The sequence below is a fragment of the Scatophagus argus genome, chromosome 16, assembly GCF_020382885.2.
Source record: "Scatophagus argus isolate fScaArg1 chromosome 16, fScaArg1.pri, whole genome shotgun sequence".
Classification (NCBI taxonomy): Eukaryota; Metazoa; Chordata; class Actinopteri; family Scatophagidae; genus Scatophagus; species Scatophagus argus.
In genome coordinates, this window is record NC_058508.1 from 20,565,132 (window position 1) to 20,586,441 (window position 21,310).

General features: G+C 44.0%; 1 protein-coding gene and 2 long non-coding RNA genes across 5 annotated transcripts; 1 reads left to right on the forward strand and 2 right to left on the reverse strand.

Moving 5' to 3' along the window:
* The first annotated feature begins 3,267 nt into the window (after positions 1-3,267).
* Positions 3,268-18,524, forward strand: unm_sa1261 (un-named sa1261). Of its 2 annotated transcripts, none has more exons than XM_046415268.1 (4): positions 3,268-3,456; positions 10,658-10,880; positions 15,333-15,535; positions 16,394-18,524. In XM_046415268.1, the coding sequence occupies exons 2-4, from the start codon at positions 10,709-10,711 to the stop codon at positions 17,219-17,221; spliced, it is 1,203 nt and encodes a 400-aa protein (XP_046271224.1). In that variant the 5' UTR covers positions 3,268-3,456; positions 10,658-10,708; the 3' UTR covers positions 17,222-18,524. The 2 variants fall into 2 exon arrangements, with proteins under 2 accessions (XP_046271224.1, XP_046271226.1); XM_046415270.1 differs by lacking the exon at positions 3,268-3,456 and adding an exon at positions 5,956-5,988.
* LOC124073202 lies at positions 12,684-16,505 on the reverse strand. Of its 2 annotated transcripts, none has more exons than XR_006845657.1 (2): positions 16,370-16,505; positions 12,684-15,129 (listed from the first exon to the last, which is right to left on the reverse strand). It is a non-coding gene; the product is annotated as an uncharacterized LOC124073202 (long non-coding RNA). The 2 variants fall into 2 exon arrangements; XR_006845658.1 differs by having other exon boundaries at positions 12,684-15,558.
* LOC124073201 lies at positions 17,287-20,676 on the reverse strand. The gene is made up of 3 exons (XR_006845656.1): positions 20,243-20,676; positions 19,379-19,551; positions 17,287-17,426 (listed from the first exon to the last, which is right to left on the reverse strand). It is a non-coding gene; the product is annotated as an uncharacterized LOC124073201 (long non-coding RNA).
* Between the last annotated feature and the right edge of the window lie 634 nt (positions 20,677-21,310).

A 21,310-nucleotide genomic window follows, 5' to 3' on the forward strand; every position in this document is an offset into this window, starting at 1 on the left:
TAACTGGCTCCCCTGCGTCTGACTCCCGGCGAGATTAAAAACACTGGATGTCAGCCCGAGGTGGGGGATTCATGGCGCTGCGTGGCATTCTGGGAGATTGCTGCCATAACCTTGATTGAAGGAGTCCCAGCTGCTCAGAGGATTTGTTTCATTATTTCGCCGGTAAACAAACCGAGCGTGAGTGCGGACAAACGTGAGGCTCTTTGCAGCCTCTGGGATCACTAATGCTGCACGAAAAGCCTCATGCAGGTTCGCTTCACCTGCTGGCAGAGCGCCGTGTATGTGCCACGTAAGAGACGTTCCTGTAACTTCCTCCCAGGTTTCTCTCAACCCTGGGACCTCATTATTCGAGCCCGAGGAGAACTGATGAAACAATGCAGTCAGACACGCTGCTATGATAATAAGGCAACAGCCAGCTAATTATCTGCTCTTAGACCTCCTATAGGAAAACTGTGTTCTGTGGCCCTGCACTGCTGCCACGGTGTGTCCTCCAACACGCTTTGTGTTTCACTGTCATTCAGCGACGGTAAGAGGACGAACTCTGATCAGCCAACCTTCAAGCAGAGGAGGACACGCTGTGAATGTGAGCACGACGATACATACAAGACAGACTAACATGATACCGAAAAGAAGAAGAAAAATCACAATTTTACCTTTGAATTTAAAACTCTTTCCCACTTTGAGTATCGGTGAACACTACGAGGGAGCAGAGAAGCCAAACAGTGAAGCAGTGGCTGCACATTATCAGAGCCAGGTGAGACTACTGACCTCAGTCTCTAATCCAGGAAGTGCTTTAACACAGGGACAGGAAGCAGGGGGACACTGACTACATCACAAGTGACACACAAGTGGCACAAATCTGGTGTTTTGCAGGGTGCGATGAGTTTTCTGGTCGCAGTCACACTGTTGTCCAGCACACAACAGCCTGCAAAGAGGGAATACAAATCAGGTATGACATGAGATATACTGGATGTAGTGTGGTTTTTCTTACCTGTGGTAGAAACAGGCTAGCGGTTTCCCTTAGGTGCCAGCATTTATGCTAAGCTAGGCTAACTGGGCGTTAGCTCGAGCTACACATTCACCACACAGACTGAGGCGTCAGTCTCTTCACTTAACTCGTGGAAAGGAATTTCTTTGATGTTTATGACCATGTCCTCCATCTCTCTCTCACACACACACTACCATAAATACTGTCCCTGAGGACACACACACCTGTCCCTGGAGAAACACACCAACACCGGTCACCTCGTTTGCCTCCCAGTCTGATCGAAGGTGTTGTCATCTCGTCGGCTTGTGGAGGAGCACCAGGAGGAACCGGTTTACCAGCACTTCAACTGTGCTGAAGGATGTGGACGTCAGTTCGGAGGAGCTCGCAGACAGATGCAGAAACGTTGGTGGCCACTGAGCATTTAAAAAAGAAAAAGTATAAATCTGCGTCTGCTTGTCAGTTACAAGGTCAGTTACCGCCCTGTCTCTTAGATTCTCCTCAGATAACCAAGTTCATGTCCACATGCATGTCCTCTGACACCCGCTAAAGTCACCATCATTCCATCCACACGCCGCAGGCAGCTGTAACCTCGGCCTTCAACCCAACCTCATTACAGCGGGTGTGTTATAAACAGAATAAAATCTATAGAGTTTACATTCAGAATTGAATTGGTTTGAATCTCTGTAGCCGTGTTTACACTCATGTCTTTTTACATGCATTTTGAAGTATCACTTTACAAAAGGATGATGGAAAATTCAACAAAATTTCCTCAAGTTTGCAAGAAGGTTCATCAGAGTTAATGAGCTTAATGGGAGATGGAAGCAGCTTTTCCTTAACATTTATTAATTTGTGTTTTTATTTTCTGAGCTGCTGCTGAAGCATCGCAGCTTTTTGTGGCACTTTGCCTTGTGTCAGGCGGCTTGTGTGTGCTGATTTAGCTGATTTTATACTCAAAACACAACAACACAGAGTGAGGGTTATAAGTCGGTTATAAAGCTCCTGCATGTGACCACAGGTTAGAGCTTCAGTATGGATGTAAGCAGCTCAAACACAGAGGGAAGTAAAATGATTTAGTATTTAACAAAAAGAGTAAACTTAATTTGTTGTTGCAGAAATTTCGAGAAGCTTCTGATTGATTATTATGTTTTAAATTAAGAGAATACAATAATGAACAGTTGTCTTTAGTACAACAGAGCCACATTTTACCCTCCGTATCGTGACAGAGACCAACCGCTGGAAACTATCTAATGACAGCCAGAGGCCTTCCACCAGATCAAACTACAACACAGTCCCACGATCACTGGGCTTCACATCTCAGATATCAATCAACACACCAAGCAAGCATCACCAGGGAGTCATCACCCTTTAAAAAGCACACTTCAACCTCTGTGACTCACTCCAAAACAGGCAGCTTTCACCATTTTTTATTCAACTGGACAAAAAATATTACGTGAAACATCTGATGTCACCCTCACCTCTTTATTCACTCCTGCTGCAGCTGCAAACTCACACTCACTGTAAACCATCGATTTGAATGAGCAGCTGAGTCGCTCACAGCTGCACGCTTCAGGCAGTACACGTTGTGCTCGCTTTCCCCATGCTGCATTCAGGGACATGGGAATCATGGCTTCGCTGGTCTTAAGCATGACTTTTGGGGAAATACTTTGTAAGATTTTTAATTTGCTGTCCCAGAAGACTTCGTATGGGTTTTAATTTACATTTTGGTCTGTTATACAGACAGAAGTGCGTGCTGTTAGACAGGTGCAATTTGGTACCATATTCATTTAGCATGTTAGCAAGCTAATGTTACTGATTTGTTCATAAACTTCAGTACTGAATAAATTAAATTTTCAAATGAGGGGTGTTCACAAGAACAAAGTCCTTACCTTTAAACCTTTACATTTTTTAAGAAGGTTTTTTATTAATATTAGCACACCATTTCATTCCCAACATCTCTTATCTGATCTAATCATTAATATTGTTATTGTTATTGTTGTTGTTGTCATTGTTTTAAATTGTTTTTTATTATTATTATTATTTTATGTGGTTTATTATTATTGTTTTTTAATTAAAGAGACTATCTGACTTTAACTGTAGTTCTGGAATATTCTGATCTTAGTTAAACCGTGTGTATAATTTATTTTACCTTTTCAGTCTGAAAAATAAATTCCTACATTACGTGAATGCAGCATCTCGCAAAACAGCGCTCCGCCGCTCTGCGCTCTGATTGGACGTTAGCAGGCGGTGGGCGTGTCCGCCTGCGGAGTGCTGAGACAATAGCGAGCGGCTCCAGGGACTATCAGTAGCGCGGAGGCTGCGACAGACGGCGGAAGGTTTCTGCTTCATTTCGGCGCCGTGAAGAAGAAAACATTTGCAATCTGAGGATCTGCCAGATTTCCGCTCGTAGCTACACAGTCTGCTGCTGTCTGGATGGACTGACGGGAATTGCATGCAGCGTATTTTGAAAGGTAAGAGCACCTCAGGTGTCTCATCGCTTCCCGGCAGGTCCAGACCAGGTAGCTGCTAATGAATTGTACGTTCACGTGTGTGTTTAAGTCAGATTCTGCTTTGCTTTAATTGACGTCTCACTGCGCGTCCTGTCCGGTGTCTCGGTGTGTCGGTGTCTTTGTGCTGCCGTGTTGCACAGCATCACACCGGACTACTGCTGTGTTTGCAAGCCGGTGTCGTTCGTTATCCTCATTTAAGCTGAAATTTTAATGTTTATGCACAGAAGTTAAACAAGCACCACGTGACTCAAACACTGACTGAGCAGAACAATGGAGCTGCTGTCAAGAAGCTTTTGTGTCCCGGCTCGCGCACCTGCACGGCAGCGATTGTATCAGCATTTCTACTTTTATTGACCACACACGTTTGTGTACATGATGACGCTCACGTGCACTCGCTCGAGCCCTACCTGGCCTCACAGGTGCTGCACGCTGTGCTTTGTGTCTGCAGAGCTGAGTGACACTGACAGCAGCTGTCAGTCTTTGTGGAGGATGAAGCTGCCGTGGGCGCCTTAAAGCTTCATTTATTTATTAAAATCTATTTATTTTGTATTGATAGGGACTTTTGCAAAGAAAACATTTGGCCTGTTGTGCCTTCAGGGCTGAAATGATTAGTCAGTTTATCGATTAGCTGACTGACAGATAATTAACTGGCAACTAATTAGATAAATCGATTGTTTGGGGCATTTCTCAAATAATAAAACAGAATGATCAGGTTTCAGCTTCTGAATTTTGGTGATTTTCTGCTTTTTGATACTTCATTGTCACGTGAAGAATTGTAAAACTACTAGAGGGATTGATTTCTGATAATAAAAAACGGTCATTTGTTTCAGGTATAGCTTGAGCTGGTTATCTCAAACCCCTGCTGAAGCTAACATTAGCATCATCAGCTAGCTACAGCTAATAAATGTGCTGCTGGTGCTGTGCATACTAAAGACAAGAAGCAAAACTGACACTGTGATGTTTTGTTTCTGCTGTTCTATTTAGGAAGAACAAGACGTTTCCTAATCATACTTATCAATAGACTTGTGTATAGCAGTTGTCTCTATTTAATCCCTCCTTTCCAACAATGTAAAAACGTGTGGTCAATAAACGTTGTGGAAGACAAAGAGACTTTTCCTGAAAACGAGATGTGGAAAATGATAAGCTCGCAGGTTTCCCTCTCCTGTCCAGCAGCAAAACAAATTTGTTTGGAAATTTGGAAAAACTGACGGCTGAGGACAAAGTAAGAAACGAGGAGCCGCCTTGTCTGCTCTTATCTGAAATCAAGGCCTCGTTGCTTAAAAAATAAACAATTGGACACATAATTTGCGGAGTGACGGCTGACGCTGAGCACACGCAGCAGACAGTCTGACACTGCTGGGATGTCAGAGAAGAAGAACGAGAGACGGAGATTAAGACAGACAAAAGGTGGGGACGTTACGGCCGCAGGGTGGGGTTCACAGCGGCTCAGACGGCTTGATGTGAAGCCCCAGACTTCGCAGAGTCAGTGAAAGCCTCGCAGCTTTGATGTGCTCCACAGCTCCATGAGCGCCGTGGGAGCCGACCGCCGAGCCCCGCCGGAGGGCCGAGCCGCAGGCCGCCACACAGGGAGAGAGGTCCACACACACACACACACACACACACACACACACACACTGTGAAGGCCAAAGCTCTGTGTGTGTGTGTGTGTGTGTGTGAGACAGTCTGCAGGATGGAGTTTCAGCTCTACAAACAGTTCTGGAGGACAGAGCTGCTCACGGGGCAGAAATAATCTCACTGGTTCTGTTATCTCAGCGGGCAGATTCAATCACATTTCACTGTCACGGGTGGGGAAAAGTCCACAAGGTCCACCAAGGCCAGTGGAGGAGTGGAAGCCTGTTTGCTTTTTGCCAGTAAAATTAAACTAATTAACATTTTGTTTGGTTGTTGTTACCTCACACATCAGCCGAAAACTTGAAATTTAACGGTCAAGAACACGTTTCCGTGATTGTTTTTAGAAGGAAAAAGAAGAAAAGTCACAACAAATTCTTCTCAATTAATCAGAAAATGCCAAAAAATAGGTTAAAACTGCCCTCAAAACCTGTCAGAGCCCAAAGTGACATCACCGCTTGTGACTTCACTCTGGAAAACATCAGCTCTGTGTGCAGCGACGAGATGTAACCTCCCTTTAAATGTCGTGTTTCGTCCAACAGTCTGAAATCCAAACGATATTCAGCTTAAACTGAAATGTATCAAAGAAAAGCTGCAAACTGTCACGTTTCAGAGTGTGAAGCCCAGTAAAGTTTGCCATGTTTTCACTCCTTTCAGCTTAAAGCAAAGAACTGCTCCTCAAACGCTGAATGATTTCCCACTGACGGACTGACGGACTGATGGTTTCAGCTCTGGCGAAGCCTTCGCTCTCCAGTTAACAGTTAAGCATAAACAAACCAGACTTTCTCTCTTACTGGAGTGCAGTACAGGCTCCACCTGCGGCTCCACCTGAGGCTCCACCTGCCCAGCAGGTCAGCAGCTCAGGTAATTAAAACAAGCTGGCACAGCTCAGGCTCCAGTTGAGCTGAATCAGTGACCCTTAGCTGCCTCTAACGGCGTCCTGGAGCAGCACTAACAGTCCGGTTTCAATCAGTTCTGAAAGGAAAGACCACATAGTGAAGCTGTTGTGGTGCAGGACGGCGTCAGGATTTCCCTGTAGGTCAGACTGGAGGGATGGGAGGAAGCTGCGGAGACGACAGCTCTCACTGTGTTTGCGTAGCGCCGAGCAGCCGATCCTCCTCCTCATAACAGAGTGAGATACGCAGCCGCGGTTCATCAGTCAAAGCAGCAGTTTAATTTCCTTCGCCTTGTTTTGAGCTGACTGGAGCCGATGAAGTCGTTCCTGCTTTGGGACGTGTTGCAGCTGAGTGTAAAACAGGCCAAGAGTGGATGCAGACTGTAGTTCTGCTAAGGAGGATCAGAACAGCATGTTTACACGTGAATCAAATGTGGCCGCGGGTTAAAGGCGAACCCGGATGTTTTGTCTTCACGGTCGGTGAGCTCTCCTGTCGTCCATGTTTGTTTGCGCTCGGTGGGTTTTGACCTGATGATGGCATGAGATGAAAATTTAACATTATTAGAATTTCTTCTGAAGGTGACATGACTGCTTTTTCTAACTATTGCTATTACAGTATAATTTCCCCATTTCCTCTTCCTGTAACCCCTTTGGCTGACATTGATTTAGTGTTACAAATGATTCATTAGGTGCTGATGTTTTACAGGTCGATGTTGGCCTCAACACAAATGAGGTGGCAGAAGCAGTTTTTCAGCAGACAGACCATTACTCAGCACTTTAGTCAGGTTTGTCACATTTCCGTGCAGTCCCATGTGGTGATAACACGAGGAAATGAACTCCTGGGGCTCCACTCATGTTTTCGTGAGTCCAGTGCAGAATTTAGCTCCTCTGTTGGTTTTGGGTTTCAGGTTTTGGTCCATGGAGCAGCACAGAGTCTGTGGGTCTGAGAGACCGGGATCATATGCTGGCAGCGTATCGGTGATCGGCCCTTGAATGGATTTAGAAGCGCTGTGTAATGTCGTCCTGAGGGTTTCGCTGGGGGCGACACGAGCGTTTGACTGCAGAGAGAGAAACAGCAGGGCGGTCTCACCCGACTCACCCGGGAGGCTGAGGGGCTCGGCGGGGCTCGGCGCTCCTGCAGGCCCTCTGGGGAGCAGCCTTGGCACGGTTACCCTGAGCCGGAGCGCCGAAGCTGCTGGGAGCTGCAGCGAACAGAAGATGCTCCTAATTAGTGCTGCTTGTGACTTCTTTCATCTGCAGGCTCTTTGATAAGACGGGCGCGTGAGAGCGCACGCGAGTCTGCGCTCAGGAGGTCACATGGCCGAGAGGAGTGGATGTGCGCACCAAACTGCACGCGCTGCATGCATGCGCGTCAAGGTTGTTATGCTGAAGTGAAGCTAAGAAGAAAACAAGGCGGCGGTGAAACGTGACGCTCGAGCCTTCTTCACGCGTTCGTTTGGGCTCGGCAGCCACAGGAAATCAGAAAATGTTCAGAACAAAGTCATCAATGACAAAGAAAAGCAAATCCTTCCATCTAAGAGCTGGCAGGTTTTCTTTCAGCAGCTCTGATGTGGACGTTAGTTTGTTAAACTGATAAACAGCCGATTCTCAAGCTTCAAGTCACAGTTTACAAACGTTTAAATCCGTTCAGTGATATTTCATCTCCTTTATTAAACTCTGAGCTTTTCCACTCAGCTTTTGACAGGTGGATGGAAACCAACTTCCTGTCCACGAGCAGCAGACGTTCTGTTGCTGTTTGTAAAACCTGACGAGGACATAAAATCAGCTGAAGCCAATCAGCAGCGAGCCTCTGTGCTTGGCACATGAACAGCTTTGACCCGCACGCGTCTTGGACCCGTCAGCGTTACAGTGCTGTGATCCAGTCGAGAGTGTGTGTGTGTCTTTATTCATGTGGGCATAAAACTCATTTACTGTGCTGACGGTGTGTGTGCACTTCGACACAGTAGCTCAGATGCAAAGCTGTGCACACAAACTGAACTAAACTGTCATCACATGGAAAAGAGCTTGTAGTTTTTAAATTAAAATCGGACCTGAATTTGAAATGAAAAGTCTGTGTGTGTGTGTGTGTGTATGTGTGTGTGTGTGTGTGTGTGTGTGTTCGTCCATCAGCAGGCAGTTTTCCTGTGCGTTTGTTTTATTGACCTTGTCACAGGATGCTGAGTGGTCCGGTGACAGACAGCCAGTCGGCTCCTTTTGGGCTAAGCTGACTCCTCGTACTTTAACGCTCAGCACATGCTGTTTGTGTCCGGAGCCGTTTTCATCACCGCAGGACGATCCAATCTTCTTTTAGTGAATTTAATCTTTTGTAATTGTTTTGTTTTTCTCTGTTTTCAGTGCGCTCAGTAAAGCTGAAAAGGAAGTGACATCTTGTTGTAATTCTTAAGATTTCAATCAGTTCAGTCTTTATTTATATGGCGCCGCATCGCAACAAAAGTTATCTCGTGACGCCTTCCGAGCGGTGCTGCTGGAGGCCGAGGCAGGTCTGTGGTTGAGATGTTCAGGGTCCAGCACGATAGCTTCTGTTTGCTCTGAGCGTAAGTGCAGAAAACTGCAGGTCATCCTGGTTTTCATGTCTTTAAGATCAGTTAAGTTTGGTTGAGTCATTGGTTTCATCTGCTTTCACAGAATGTAATTGTGTCTGACAACAACGGGGAGCGTTTCCTGGTGTTTCCTACAGGAAGCATACATTAGGTGAATAGTATTTGTCCGAGCACAGAGCGTTGTGGAACTCCATGATCGGCTTTGTTCTTACTGGTTTGATGGCAGCTGTAGTTTTTGTGGCAATAGCAGGTCCTAACTAAGGAAAGCCAGGCAGTTCAAAAGAAGGTGAGTTTCAGCGTGACTGGAAGTGACGTGAGCATCAGATTGTCCTCACCTGCCGTGCGCATCAGTGAACGTCCGGGCGTCAGGTTACAGATCCCTCATCCTGGTTCTGTGTTGGAGGAGTTTTGTGCACTTGGAAGAAAATCGGGGAGCTGCTGGGGGTTTCAAGTGTATTGAGACGGAAGTGGGACAAAAATGAACTTACCTCAGTAAATGTTGGCTCATCTGGTGCTGAGATCTTCGCACCGAGACGTCTCCCGTGGTATCCGGGCCACTTTTTCCCCCTCCGTCTTCCCGAGTTTTCTCGCAGTACGTTCAGAAGTCAGTACAGCAAACGCTTGTTGAGCTGCTGCTTCATCCCAAATACAAGAGAGCAGCCAGTATGGTCTGCTTACAGTGCAGCCAAACCGGTTTGGATAAAGATGTTGGTCACTAAAATGACCCTAAAATGATCAGCTGACACACTGCAGTGTCAGCCTGATCAGTGTAGCATTAAATGTTATCAAGAACAGTCTGATGATTTCATGAAAACCTAAAGGATTTTTAACTGTAACTTGGGTGAATAACAAAGTCACAGTTGTACTGTCACTTCGGTGCTTTCCAGTGGAACATACTGTATGTTTTTGTTTGGTTTTATTGTTTTCACACGCTTTACTGGAGTTCTGTGCACACATTTCCCCGTCACGCACACTCACACTGTAGAGCAGTCTCCGAGGCAGGCACAGATGGACTTGATGCACAGGACGTGGCTAGCATCCTGTCTCATTCAACACTTGCTCATCCCCGTTAATGAGAGATGGTACAGTTCTGCTGCGCCATCAGGGCCGCGAAGTCTCTCCAGTCACTCAGGGATCTTGGCTGTCCGTGGGTGAAGAGCGATGGAGGACGCAGCAGAGTGTGTTGCTTCTGGTAGCAGAAGGAGGAAGGTGAGACAGATTTGCTGAGGATGGAAGCAAGCCGGCGCCTGACGGGAGTAGAAACACATCGGATCAGAATTAGACCTTCAGTAATGCAGGAGAATCATTAATCAGCAGCTGAGGATCAGCTCAACAAATAGGAAGACTTTTCCCCGCTCGATCCAATTTCACTTGTTTGCACTTTAATTTTCTTTCCGTGCTTCATCCCTGTCAGAGCTCAGTGGATGCATTGTGTTAAAGGCAAGAAGCCACTCTGGATGGGAGTTAAATCACTGACCCCTAATCACATTACTGCGAGGGCAGCTTAGTTTTGGGTGAGGAGATGCATGCAGACTGCACACAGAAGCTGAAGTGTTAGAATCACTACTCAAAGCCACAAATTCACTTCATGTTGTAACCTCACAGAGCTTTTTGTAACATGGCAAATTTGAATTCAGAGTATTCATTTTCCCCCATTTTCTTCATGGCAGCAGCGCGGCTGTATGGACGGGAATGTCTGTCAGGGATCCGATCTTCCTTTCTAAACAACAGCGTGTTTGTGTCTCTGCTGTGCCTCACAGAGCTGCAGCCATGGCAGCAGATTTTTACTCCCGCTGGGAGGACTGTGTACTGAAAACGCCGTCCTGACGTCTTTCATCTTTGTCTTTAGCGTTCGTTCTCCTTTGTAAAGGAGCTCTGTGAGCTTTGAAAAGTAACTTTCTCATAAACAAAGTCACTACATGATTCAAAGCCTGTACACAGTTCATACACTGTACACGTTATACAATACAGTCGGCGTGTTCTGTTTACAGTGGGGGTCTTTCAGGGAAAGGAGACATGGGTGGATACTGGTCACATATTGAACCTTGCCTTCCTTCCTGCTCCTCCCGTTCCACAGGAACATCCGTCTCCAGACCAGCCGTCGGCCCCGTCCCGTCCCTCCGAAACAATGAACTCCTCGCCTCATACCTCCCGCGCCTCCATCGACATCCTGGAGGAACTCCAGCTGATTGCTGCACAGAACCTGGAGAAACTGGACATCAACAAATACTATGAGGTCGTCTGTGAACTGGGCAAGGGCACCTATGGGAAGGTGGACTTGGTCATCCATAAAATCAGAGGTAACTACTGTGTTCAGTGTCACAGGTGTCCTATGTTAGCCAGTGCTTTGAAGGCAAGCATGACCGGTCAGTCAAGTGTTGTGTCCAGCTGCTGAAGTGCTGTAAACAGGGCTGTAGTAAAACAATATCGAGTTTAAAGAGCACCTTAACACTCTGTTTTAAACCTGAGTACAAACTGCGTTTGAACCCCTACTGACCCAATGTGGTGCAGGACTGTCAGAAGTGAAATAAGTTGTTGTAACAACATGGGACTCGTTTTGGAAATGAGGAAGTTTAGAAAACTCAACCTGAGTTCACATGCTCAAAACTTTCTATTGTGCAGTTAAACCTGAAACGTGCTTGAAAACGAACAATAAATCAAACTTCATTGATTTTCCATTTATGTAAGGTAATGATTAGCTTACGGCTACATTAGAATGAAACTGCAGAGACGACGTGCCCAGATGGCATTTAATTAATCCTTAATTACTGAGCTGACTACAGCTAATAAATGTTCCAGCGACAACTCGTACATCAGTTCAGCTTGCAGAGCTGGCAGGAGCCGAGCAGGAATGAGAAGTTTCTCCTGTCTGAAACGAGTGTTTCAAAAAACATTACTAAGGATTCTGACTGGCAGTTTTACCACCCAAAACCTGACGGAGCTCATAGGTGTAGTGATCGGTCAATTAAATGATGATAAAATCATGTGAAATGTCAGAAAATGGCACCAACCTGTTTGCTTCGCTTCAAAAGGGCACTAAAGGTAAGATCAAACCGAGAGATCCAACAATGATGAGCCCATCTTTCTTTGGACGGAGCAGCTGGTTTGCCTTTCAAGTCTCATTTCATCACCTGTCGGATGAGGAGATGAGATTTGAGATGATTTCCCAGACCCTCCCTCAGAAACGTATTTGGCCAGCGTAAACTGATCCACAGGACTGGAGTTGGAGGACAAAGGATGTGGTTCCCTTTTGGGGCTGAACTTCGTAAACTGTGGTGATAACAGGGTCATTTTACGTAACAGTACAGCGTGCAGCTTTAGAACGCTTCACTTTAGTATCCCAGCAACCCTTACAATGAGAGAAACAAAAGTAATGCTGGTGTACTTCATTGTTTCCCATGCTCAGACGTAATCATTGCACAGGTAAAACTCTTATTGGCCTCTGAAGTGTTTACTTTTGAAAATGATGTAGGCCACCTTTTTATGCAGTAATTGAGCGCAGCCTAAACTCACTGCTTAACTAAGAGAAAATTTATCCAACCTCTTCACATTAAAAGCCCAAATTTTGACCATCTGCTCCGAGCCTCCTAAAAGTGTTTAGTTGAGCACAAAGCTGCAGCTGTGCAGCCCATTTAGAGTGGCTGCCGTCCATCACCGAGATGAATTCTGACCTTTTCCAGCCCGTAATGTGTGCAGCTGAAGGATGTAAGAAAACACAGGTACCTCTGGTTTCATCATCTGTATCGCCGACATCTTTTCACAAACATCAGAGGAAGGCAGCTTGAATCATCCACCCTTCAAAGTCTGATGTTGCTCAATATAAATGTCATGTTAACGAAGGGGGAAAAACGGGCTGAAAGTGAAGTTATTTCTGACCTTTGGATCGTAATTGTGCGCTAATGTATTTTAGTGAAGAAGGGAACATGAAGGCAAATCAAAAGTACAGTACATGTAGGTATTGAAACAGGCCTACCATGAGGGGTCGGGTGGGAACCAGGGACCAGGATCTTTCAGTATTTTCCTTCATAATCAAGCAAGCAAGCCCAAGCAGCAGAACAACTCGGCTGTGAGAAAATAAAACCTGAATCTCAGGTTTTTGTTTGTTTTGTATATTACATAGTGTGCTCAAGTGTTTAGTATTATGTCTGTGCAGATGAGTGTCAGACTGGATCTGCTGAGGCACGAAGCTTTAAAGTATTCAGACCCTGTGTTAAAGTATTAATACCACAGTGCAATAATCCACTTCTAAGTAAATGTCCTGCAACGAAAATGTTACCTAACCAAAATTATGTATAGAATGAGGAAAATTTACTTCGAGTACACAAAAAAATAAAGCAAATCCCTCACATGTATGAATAAAGTGAGATCATGGGAAAACACTTAGTTTTCAGGCAATTACTACTTCTACATGATTGTGACAATAAGCAGAAGTTGAATCAGTAATGAAAAACATTTAAATAGGCCTGTTTTTATTATTAAGATCAATAAAAGGTGAAAAAATTAAACCCGAAGACGTAGTTGAACTTCTGGCTGGCCAGTCCAGTAACATTATGGGTCAGTGGGGCAGACCAGTTTTTACAAATGTAGGTCATCTTCAGTTTCTGCCCTGAAACACTCAGAGTTCCCCTGAACAGATGGGACGACAGATGCTTTCTTCTCAATATTTTATTTATTTTTGCCATTTCTGTTTCATTAGTAACTGAAGAGAGGCCATGCAGGTGATGGAGATATCTAGTCAGAATTATTTTTATACTGTTTATCACCTTTTAAGCAGTCATGTCAGACACAACTTCTGCCTTCTCACTTGTCCTCTGTGATGCACAAATTTTCAGACCTTCTGGAGATCAGACATTAAATCAAGAAAATGAGAGAGACGTTAATCGATAAGGATACACAATCAAAAAGTAAACGATAATCGTTAATCTGATGTTTGGTTCAGAAAAGGCTTGTTGTTGGAGACGAGGATGCAGACCTGCAGTGCAGCATCGTGTTCACTGGCTGGACGCTGAATTCCCCCTTAATGATTTAAAACACTCACTTTGAGACTGACATGCTTGCCTTTCTGGGGGGGAGGTGGTGCATGTAAATCACCAGTTAAAGTCTACCATCATGTGATTGGTTTAATTCAGCGGCCTGCGATCAATATGATGCAATATCATTTAACAGTCAGTCACATAAAAAGCTGTGACTTCTTTCCTGCTTTCGGCCATAAAAAATTGACTGAATTTTCCTTACGATCAATAAAGTATCTGTCTATAAAGAAAGAATAATGTAATATACATGAACTTAAATAGCTTAAGTTTTACTGGACTAATAAATCCACATAAAATATGGATAAAAAAAATTCTGTTCCATAATACTAGGCAAAATAATGATATCATGCCAGTCATCTTTATCAGATTAAGCCTGTGTTTCCCATTTTACATTGCATTAATCAGCCCTAGCAGCTAGTGCACTCTAGAAGATGTTTCTCTAATGTGGACTGATGTTCTCACTGCATCGACATATCAAGCCAGTGTGCTGCTGAAAACAGGAAGCCACAACTCGGTAATCACTGCCTCTGAATGTCCCTTGTAAATAATGACCAGAAATCGACTCAGAAATCGCAGAAAAAGAAATGCTCGTCACGAACGTGAGTCAGAATCATCATGTTCTTGTCTCCAGTGTTAATCCACTGATGGTTGTCTGTACTGTGGGTACACTGCAAACAGGAACAGCCTAACATACTTCCCATGGTACAAACTGTTCCGCAGGGTAAACAAATACAGGATTTAAAGAAAGGAAAAAAAAAAAGTAAGTTGGCTCACTTGAACTCACTGAACCCCCTAAAGCATTATGGGAACTGAAGGATGATACAGAGCAAGACAGAGGATAATAGTGATGTGATATATATATATATATGTCACTCACAATATTATTTATGTCCTGTCAACATGAGGGAAACTCCTCTTGTACAGTGGCATTTAGAGCCAACACAAAGCTTCCTCTTGACCTTTCCTAAAGTGGCTGCGCATTGTAAAAAGCACAAAGCCCTTAGCAGAGCTGAGCCGATGCTATTGGAGAAGCGTCTTCTCCCGTCTCTGCTGACACACTGACAGTGCAGAGGCAGACATGGCGTTATTGTCCAGGGTATTGGAGATTAGGCCTGCTAATTTCTCTCCCTCGCTGCTTTTCTTGTTGCTGACAGTAGCTGCCGTGTCCTCACAAACTGACTTTGTGTGTTCCCTCCAGACCACGAAAGCCGAGGGACTGAGATTCAGAAAAGCCTGGTAACATTTCAGGAAAAATGGCAGTACTGATGAAAGCTGAAAGCCAGCAGACCAAATGCTGGTGATGAATTCGAGTCCGCAACGTCCTTATAGTTATGGTCACAAGACGTCTTCTTTCCACACACACCTGACCTTGCTCCATCATCTTGAGTTTTACAGATTATCTGTATTTAACTTTCCTGTTAAAATCTCCAGCATGAAAGCAGATGAGGCAACATCGTGGTCACTGAGGCAACATGACAAGTCCAGCAGAGTATTTGAAAATTGCAGTTTAAATCTCCTGGGGAAGAAAGAAACCAGGATTTAATTCACTAAAACTGAAGATTTTAATTATTCATCAACATTTGAAATTCTTTTAATTAAGCTTCATGCACTCAATTAGGAGGCAGTGAAATAAATCCCCAAACAGTTTAATGTGGTCAAAAGGAACAAGAAGCGAGGAATGAGACTGGAGTTATGTAACCCTTCTGTCCTCTTTTTCAGGCACAAAAATGGCCTTGAAATTTCTGAGGAAGAAGACCACCAAGCTGAAGAGCTTCCTGAGAGAGTACAGCATCTCCCTTTACTTGTCGCCCTGTCCTTTCATCATCAACATGTACGGCATCGCCTTTGAAACCGACGAGTACTACATCTTCGCTCAGGAGTACGCTCTGGCGGGAGATCTGTTTGACATCATCCCCCCACAGGTGAGATGGGCTGACACACACATCTGTGCCCGAAAAAAAGAAAGAAAAAGCTACTTTCATTTAGAGGTACCTCATCCACTCTTCTTAACATAATCCAAATGATTCTCTCTTAATCCCACAAATGGAAACTATTTTTAGTGTTACTTCAACACAAGCTACAAATGTCTACATTACATGTCTACAATGTCTGTTTGCTGCTGTGACACTGTAATTTCTCAGTTATGGGACTGATAAAGGATTATCTTATTTTGTCTTATCTCAAATGCACACACGTTGTGTCTCTTTGGATTACAAAGTGACATCTTGCCCCGTGTTATTTTATGCATGATATTTCGCTCTGTCCTCGTGCATGCAATTAGGAAGGGCCTCTCATTTGGTGCCAAAGCACAAAAATCCTCTGGTCTTTTATTGTGGCATCTCACCTGGGCTCTTAATGTCTTTTAATCAGAGAAAGCCTGAATTTAGTTAATCTGAACAAAATCTCCAGTTGACTCGGGTTGCAGACACAAAGCTGGATGGCACATTGACAGTGTTGACTTCAGGGGTCAGTCGGCGTGTGGAAACCAAAATGAAAGATGCTGTAATTGTAATCAATGCCACTTTACGGCTGTGTGTTCTGCTGTATGTGTATAGACGCCGTCAGGTGTGCTTTACTGTGCTTTGCTGTTATTTGGCAGGTAGCTCTCTTGCTAACAACATGGCTAATATTGCTAGCACGGTAGCCATATTCATAGCTCTAATAGCAACCTACAAAGAAATTTCACTCTACACCAAGGACTTAAAAATGAAGCTCTGTTTAGTGTGGCATCATTCTGTAAGTGATGGACTGCTGACCTCACTGTTCTTCTCTGAGTTCAGGTGGGACTTCCTGAGGCTGTGGCCAAGCGTTGCGTCCATCAGGTGGCCATCGCCCTGGACTACCTGCACTGTAAGAAGCTGGTCCACAGAGACATCAAACCTGAGAACATCCTCATTTTTGACAAAGAGTGCCGGAAGGTCAAGCTGTCAGACTTTGGCATGACGCGGCGAGCCGGCTCTCCAGTGAAGCGTGTGAGCGGAACAATCCCATACACGGCGCCCGAGCTATGCGACACTTCGCGTCACGAGGGCTTCTGCGTGGACTACAGCACGGACGTGTGGGCATTCGGTGTGCTGCTCTTCTGCATGCTGACGGGAAACTTCCCCTGGGAGAAGGCCATGCCTAACGACGCCTTCTATGAGGAGTTTGTGCGCTGGCAGCGTCGCCGGACAGGGACGGTGCCGTCACAGTGGCGCCGCTTCACAGACGACGCTCTACGGATGTTTCGTAGGCTCCTCTCCATCGAGCAGGAGCGCCGCTGCTCTGTCAAAGAAGTCTTCAGCTACTTCAACCAGTGCTGGATGTTGGACGTGGAGAACGGCAACAGCAGCAATAGCGGCGGCGGTGGGGGCTTGGCGAGCGGCGCACCTCCTCTGGACATCAGCTCGTCCTCGTCAGAAGAGGACGTGTTAGTGGACAGACTGAAGCAGCAGAGCCTGTCGCCCGCGTGTATGGTGGCGAAGGGAAACATCATGATGGACACCCACTACTCCTCCATGTCCACTAACAGCTCACCATCCTCCACCGGCAGCTACGAGCGGGTCAACAGAGAAAACAACGAAAGAGGACGCATCCTGGTGGCCACACCCATCGAGATCTGTGTGTAAAGGTGGCTGACGCTGCGTTTCGGGCCGCCTGTTCCCACGTGGAAGGCTGATGTGAGCTGAAGAGGGTTTCTCCAAGGATGACGAAGAGGAGAAAAGTGAGGAAGAAGGAAAGCGTGACGGCTAATACTTGGCGTCAAGAAAAGTTCAACAGTCTGACATGTTGTAGCTTCACTGTGCGTTCACCCATTTCTGATGAAGATGAACTCTGAGGAAATGACCAGTGGGACAAACACTGTGTGAGTTATACTTCACTGAAATGACACATGAACTCACTGGACAGCATGTAAAGTAACAACATGAAGGGGGAAGAAAAAAAAACCAATCACAGTCAACTAGCAATACCAGAAAAATAATCTGTGAAGAAAAAGATCAGATTTGTGACTGACGGTACTGTTGTGCGTTTACTGTCGTGTAGCCTTTTCATGTTTGGTATATATGTTTCTGTAAAGTCAGTTTTTCCTTAGTTTTTCTTCTTAGTTTTAAAGTTAAATTATTTATTTATGTCACATACATATTTATGATTTGTTTTATCAAGCGGCACCAGAGACCTTTTGTTTCACTCGAAGTGTAGAAGCAGGTGATTTTGACTTTAACAGAAGTACGTTTTCATTACAGGTTTGTCATCATGTTGTTGTGATCTCCTATAGTTAGACTGTTTTCTTACCTGAAATGTCCTCTTCATGTTTGCCTGTGATGCCTAAACCCACTTGTACAGTAGCAACCAACAATATGAACGGCTGAAAATGCAGCTCAAGGTCAGCATAAGACTGAGTGTCTCCAGCCAGTCCTCCCATTAAGCTGCAGTATACTGGGACCACAACTGAATTCAACTGCAGCCGTTGCCTTTAAGGTAACGATTTATCACATCAGCTTGGTGATATGACAGATGGGAGAAAATAAAAAAAGTGTCAAATTATCCTCATTGTTCAACTTGCATGGTGAGTAGATAAAATAGAAATTTAATCTTTTAACTTAATTATCATGACTTATTTGGACATGTTTTCTGAAAAATAGTTAAGATCCAAGAAATGTATGTTGATTTAATTGTCTTTCAATACAAGAAAAAACGAAATGTAGTATGTGTGAATACTACCTGCACTCTCAGCTTTTTGTTCAAGTTTTTTTGCTGTAAAATTCATGACAAAGTTCAAACCTGAAAATACAAGACAGGATGGATGAATGTAGAAAACAAACAACTTGGATTTGGGGATTAAAATGTTTCAGCACTTACTCTCAAGTGTTTTTTAAGTATTGCATGATGTATTACTGTGGTGAAAATTTGTTGAAATAAAATACTGAAAATGAAAAATACCCTGTTCTGTTTTTTGTTTTGCTGTGTTTTTGTTTTTTTTGGGCTAATTAGTCATGTTTAACATTCTTATACTCTTATTTCTATAAGATTAACCTAACATTTTTAAAACTCATTATTATTATTATTATTATTATTATTATTATTATTATTATTATTATTATTATTATTATTATTATTATTAATAACGTTTTAAATCTTGTTTCATCTGTTTGACAATGTATTTAATTCTGAATTAAATAGCATTCAGAAGAGAAGTTCACTGAAAATGGCACACCGAAACAATTAACGGTAACTAAGCTTCGGCATTTCTATCAAGCGGTTGTAACTTACAGATTAGTTGAAAACTTTATCAAACAGAGTTAAGAATCACATACTGATGTTCCAGTTAGTGTTACTGTAACGCTAACTATACTGTAGCTAACGGTACCGACGCATCAGCTCAGCAGTGAACTTTGCATTGCTAACTTGTTGGGGGAGAAAGAGGACCTAGCGACGACAACATGGACGGCTTACACCCACCACCCAACCTTCAGCTGTCTGGGAATGTGGCTGAAAAAACCTGTCGGCAATTGGACTTGACGAGGCAAGTGACAAAAAGCGCGCGTCAGTATTTTTGAATGTTGAGGGTGAGGACGCGTTGCAAGTCTACTATAACTTCTCGCTTGCTGATGGAGACAGAATTAAGCTGAATAAAATAATGGATAAATTTGAGGCTTGCTGTATAGAGAAATGTGATATTCGAGAGGCACACATTTTTCACGTGTACAGAAGACTTGGGAGACGATAGATCAGTACGTAACAGAGCTGCAGAACAGAAGTAAGACGTGTGAATTTGGAGGACTCACAGACTCGTCGATAAAGGACTGACTTGTGTGCGGGATTCCAGACTGTAGTCCATGGGAGAGGCTGCTGAGAGACGAAAATCCTGACCTGGAAAAAGCATTAACGCTGTGCAGAGTGGCTGAGACGGTGAAAGTACAAGCAAAAGAACTGTTCAGTGACAGCTGCCAAGTAGATTCTGTGAATAAGAACACACACAGAGTTGATAAGAAGAGTGCTGCCTCTGAAATAAAACAGCAATCAAAGTCACCAGCAAACAGGGACAAAAAAGAAAAGACATGACGTGGTCGATGTGGCACGCAGCATCCACCTAAAAAATGTCCTGCATATGGCAAAATGTGCAATAACTGTGACACTTCTGCTCGGTGCTGCAAAAATCAAACCCCGAAACAAAGCAAAGTCCATGCAGTGGATGAAGATGACACGGAGGAAGTCTATATAGATGTGGTGACAGAAAACAAAACGGGAAAAGAGGGGTGGATAATGACACACATATGGACGTTAAGCTGGATACCGGAGCTCAAGCGATCATCATATCAGAAACAGAGTTCAAGAAAATCAGAACCAGACCCAAAATACATGCAACAAAAGTGGAAGTACGTGGATACTCAGGAGCAGAAATACCTTTAATAGGAAAATGCATGGTTAAAGAGACAAACAAGAACAAAGGGCATACTCTAGCATTCATTGTAGTGCCGAAGAATGTGCAGTCCATACTAGATTTAGCTGCCTGTGTCAGACTAAACAGTCAAACCTGCCCATTCAGGATAACCTGCTTAAAACAAAGGAGGGAAACCACGTGAAGAAGCTCAAGGAGCAGCAAAAAGCAAAGCAGAAGTTCTATTTTGACAGAGGAACAAAGAACCTACCTGAACTGCAAGCTGGGGGGACCAAGCGAGGTTTAAAGACAAAACAAACACATGGGCACAGAAAGCAAATGTTCTGAGTGAGGCTCAACCAAGGTCATACAGCATTCAAACAGAAGATGGAGCTCTTCTGAGACGAAATCGCCAAGATCTCCTCAAGGGACCTGCAACAGTGGAGCAGAGGGTTGAGGCTGCTGAACAACCTCAGCACACACGTGAGACTCCATCACCTGAGGCGCCTACCCAAATGCAGAAAATCGTCAAGAAAAGTGAAGCCCCCTGAGAGACTCACTGAACAGATTCAAATGTGGCTATATGTTGGTTGTAAGATTAAGATGTCATAATATCTCTTTAAGGTTTACTAGAGATAGATAGATAGATAGATACTTTATTGATCCCGAGGGAAATTCAAGCATCCAGTAGCTCATTACAGCACTGTAGGTTGGTCAAAAGTAAGCAAAGAAACAACCAAACAAGGCCTAACTGTTAGTGTGAAAAATGGACTAAACATACTAAATAAACTAACATACGCTACATAAAGTACAACAGAGAGTACTATAGTTGTGTACTGGCATTGAACAGACTAAGGTTAGTGCAAGCTGGTTGTGTTGCTACCTTCAAGTTGACTAAGCACGGTTTAACAACACTTCAGAGAGACGTTATTGTTGTTCTTTATGTATATGTAAAGGAAGACAACTTAAATTTTGTGAGGGAGACACTTTATCTTTATAATTGAAAAATGCTTTTATGTTTTAAAAAAGAAGTAAAATACTTTTATTTTGAACGGAGATGTTATGTTTATGAAAGCATGTTTTTATTCATGTATTTATTCTTTAAAAAAAGGGGAAGACGTAATGATAGCAGCAAATTGCATACTTGCTTACTATCAGTGGTTCAAGTTAATGCTGCTTACATACCCAGACAGCAGGGGGCGTTGTGCGTCTGAGAGTAGTTCAACTCCACGGGTCAGACCATGTTGTTGTTGTTGTTGTTACTGTCTACAGGTGAATAATCCAAGTTCGATAAAGTGCCTTCTCTTACAAGCAACGGTGTCGTTATTGAGTACCCACC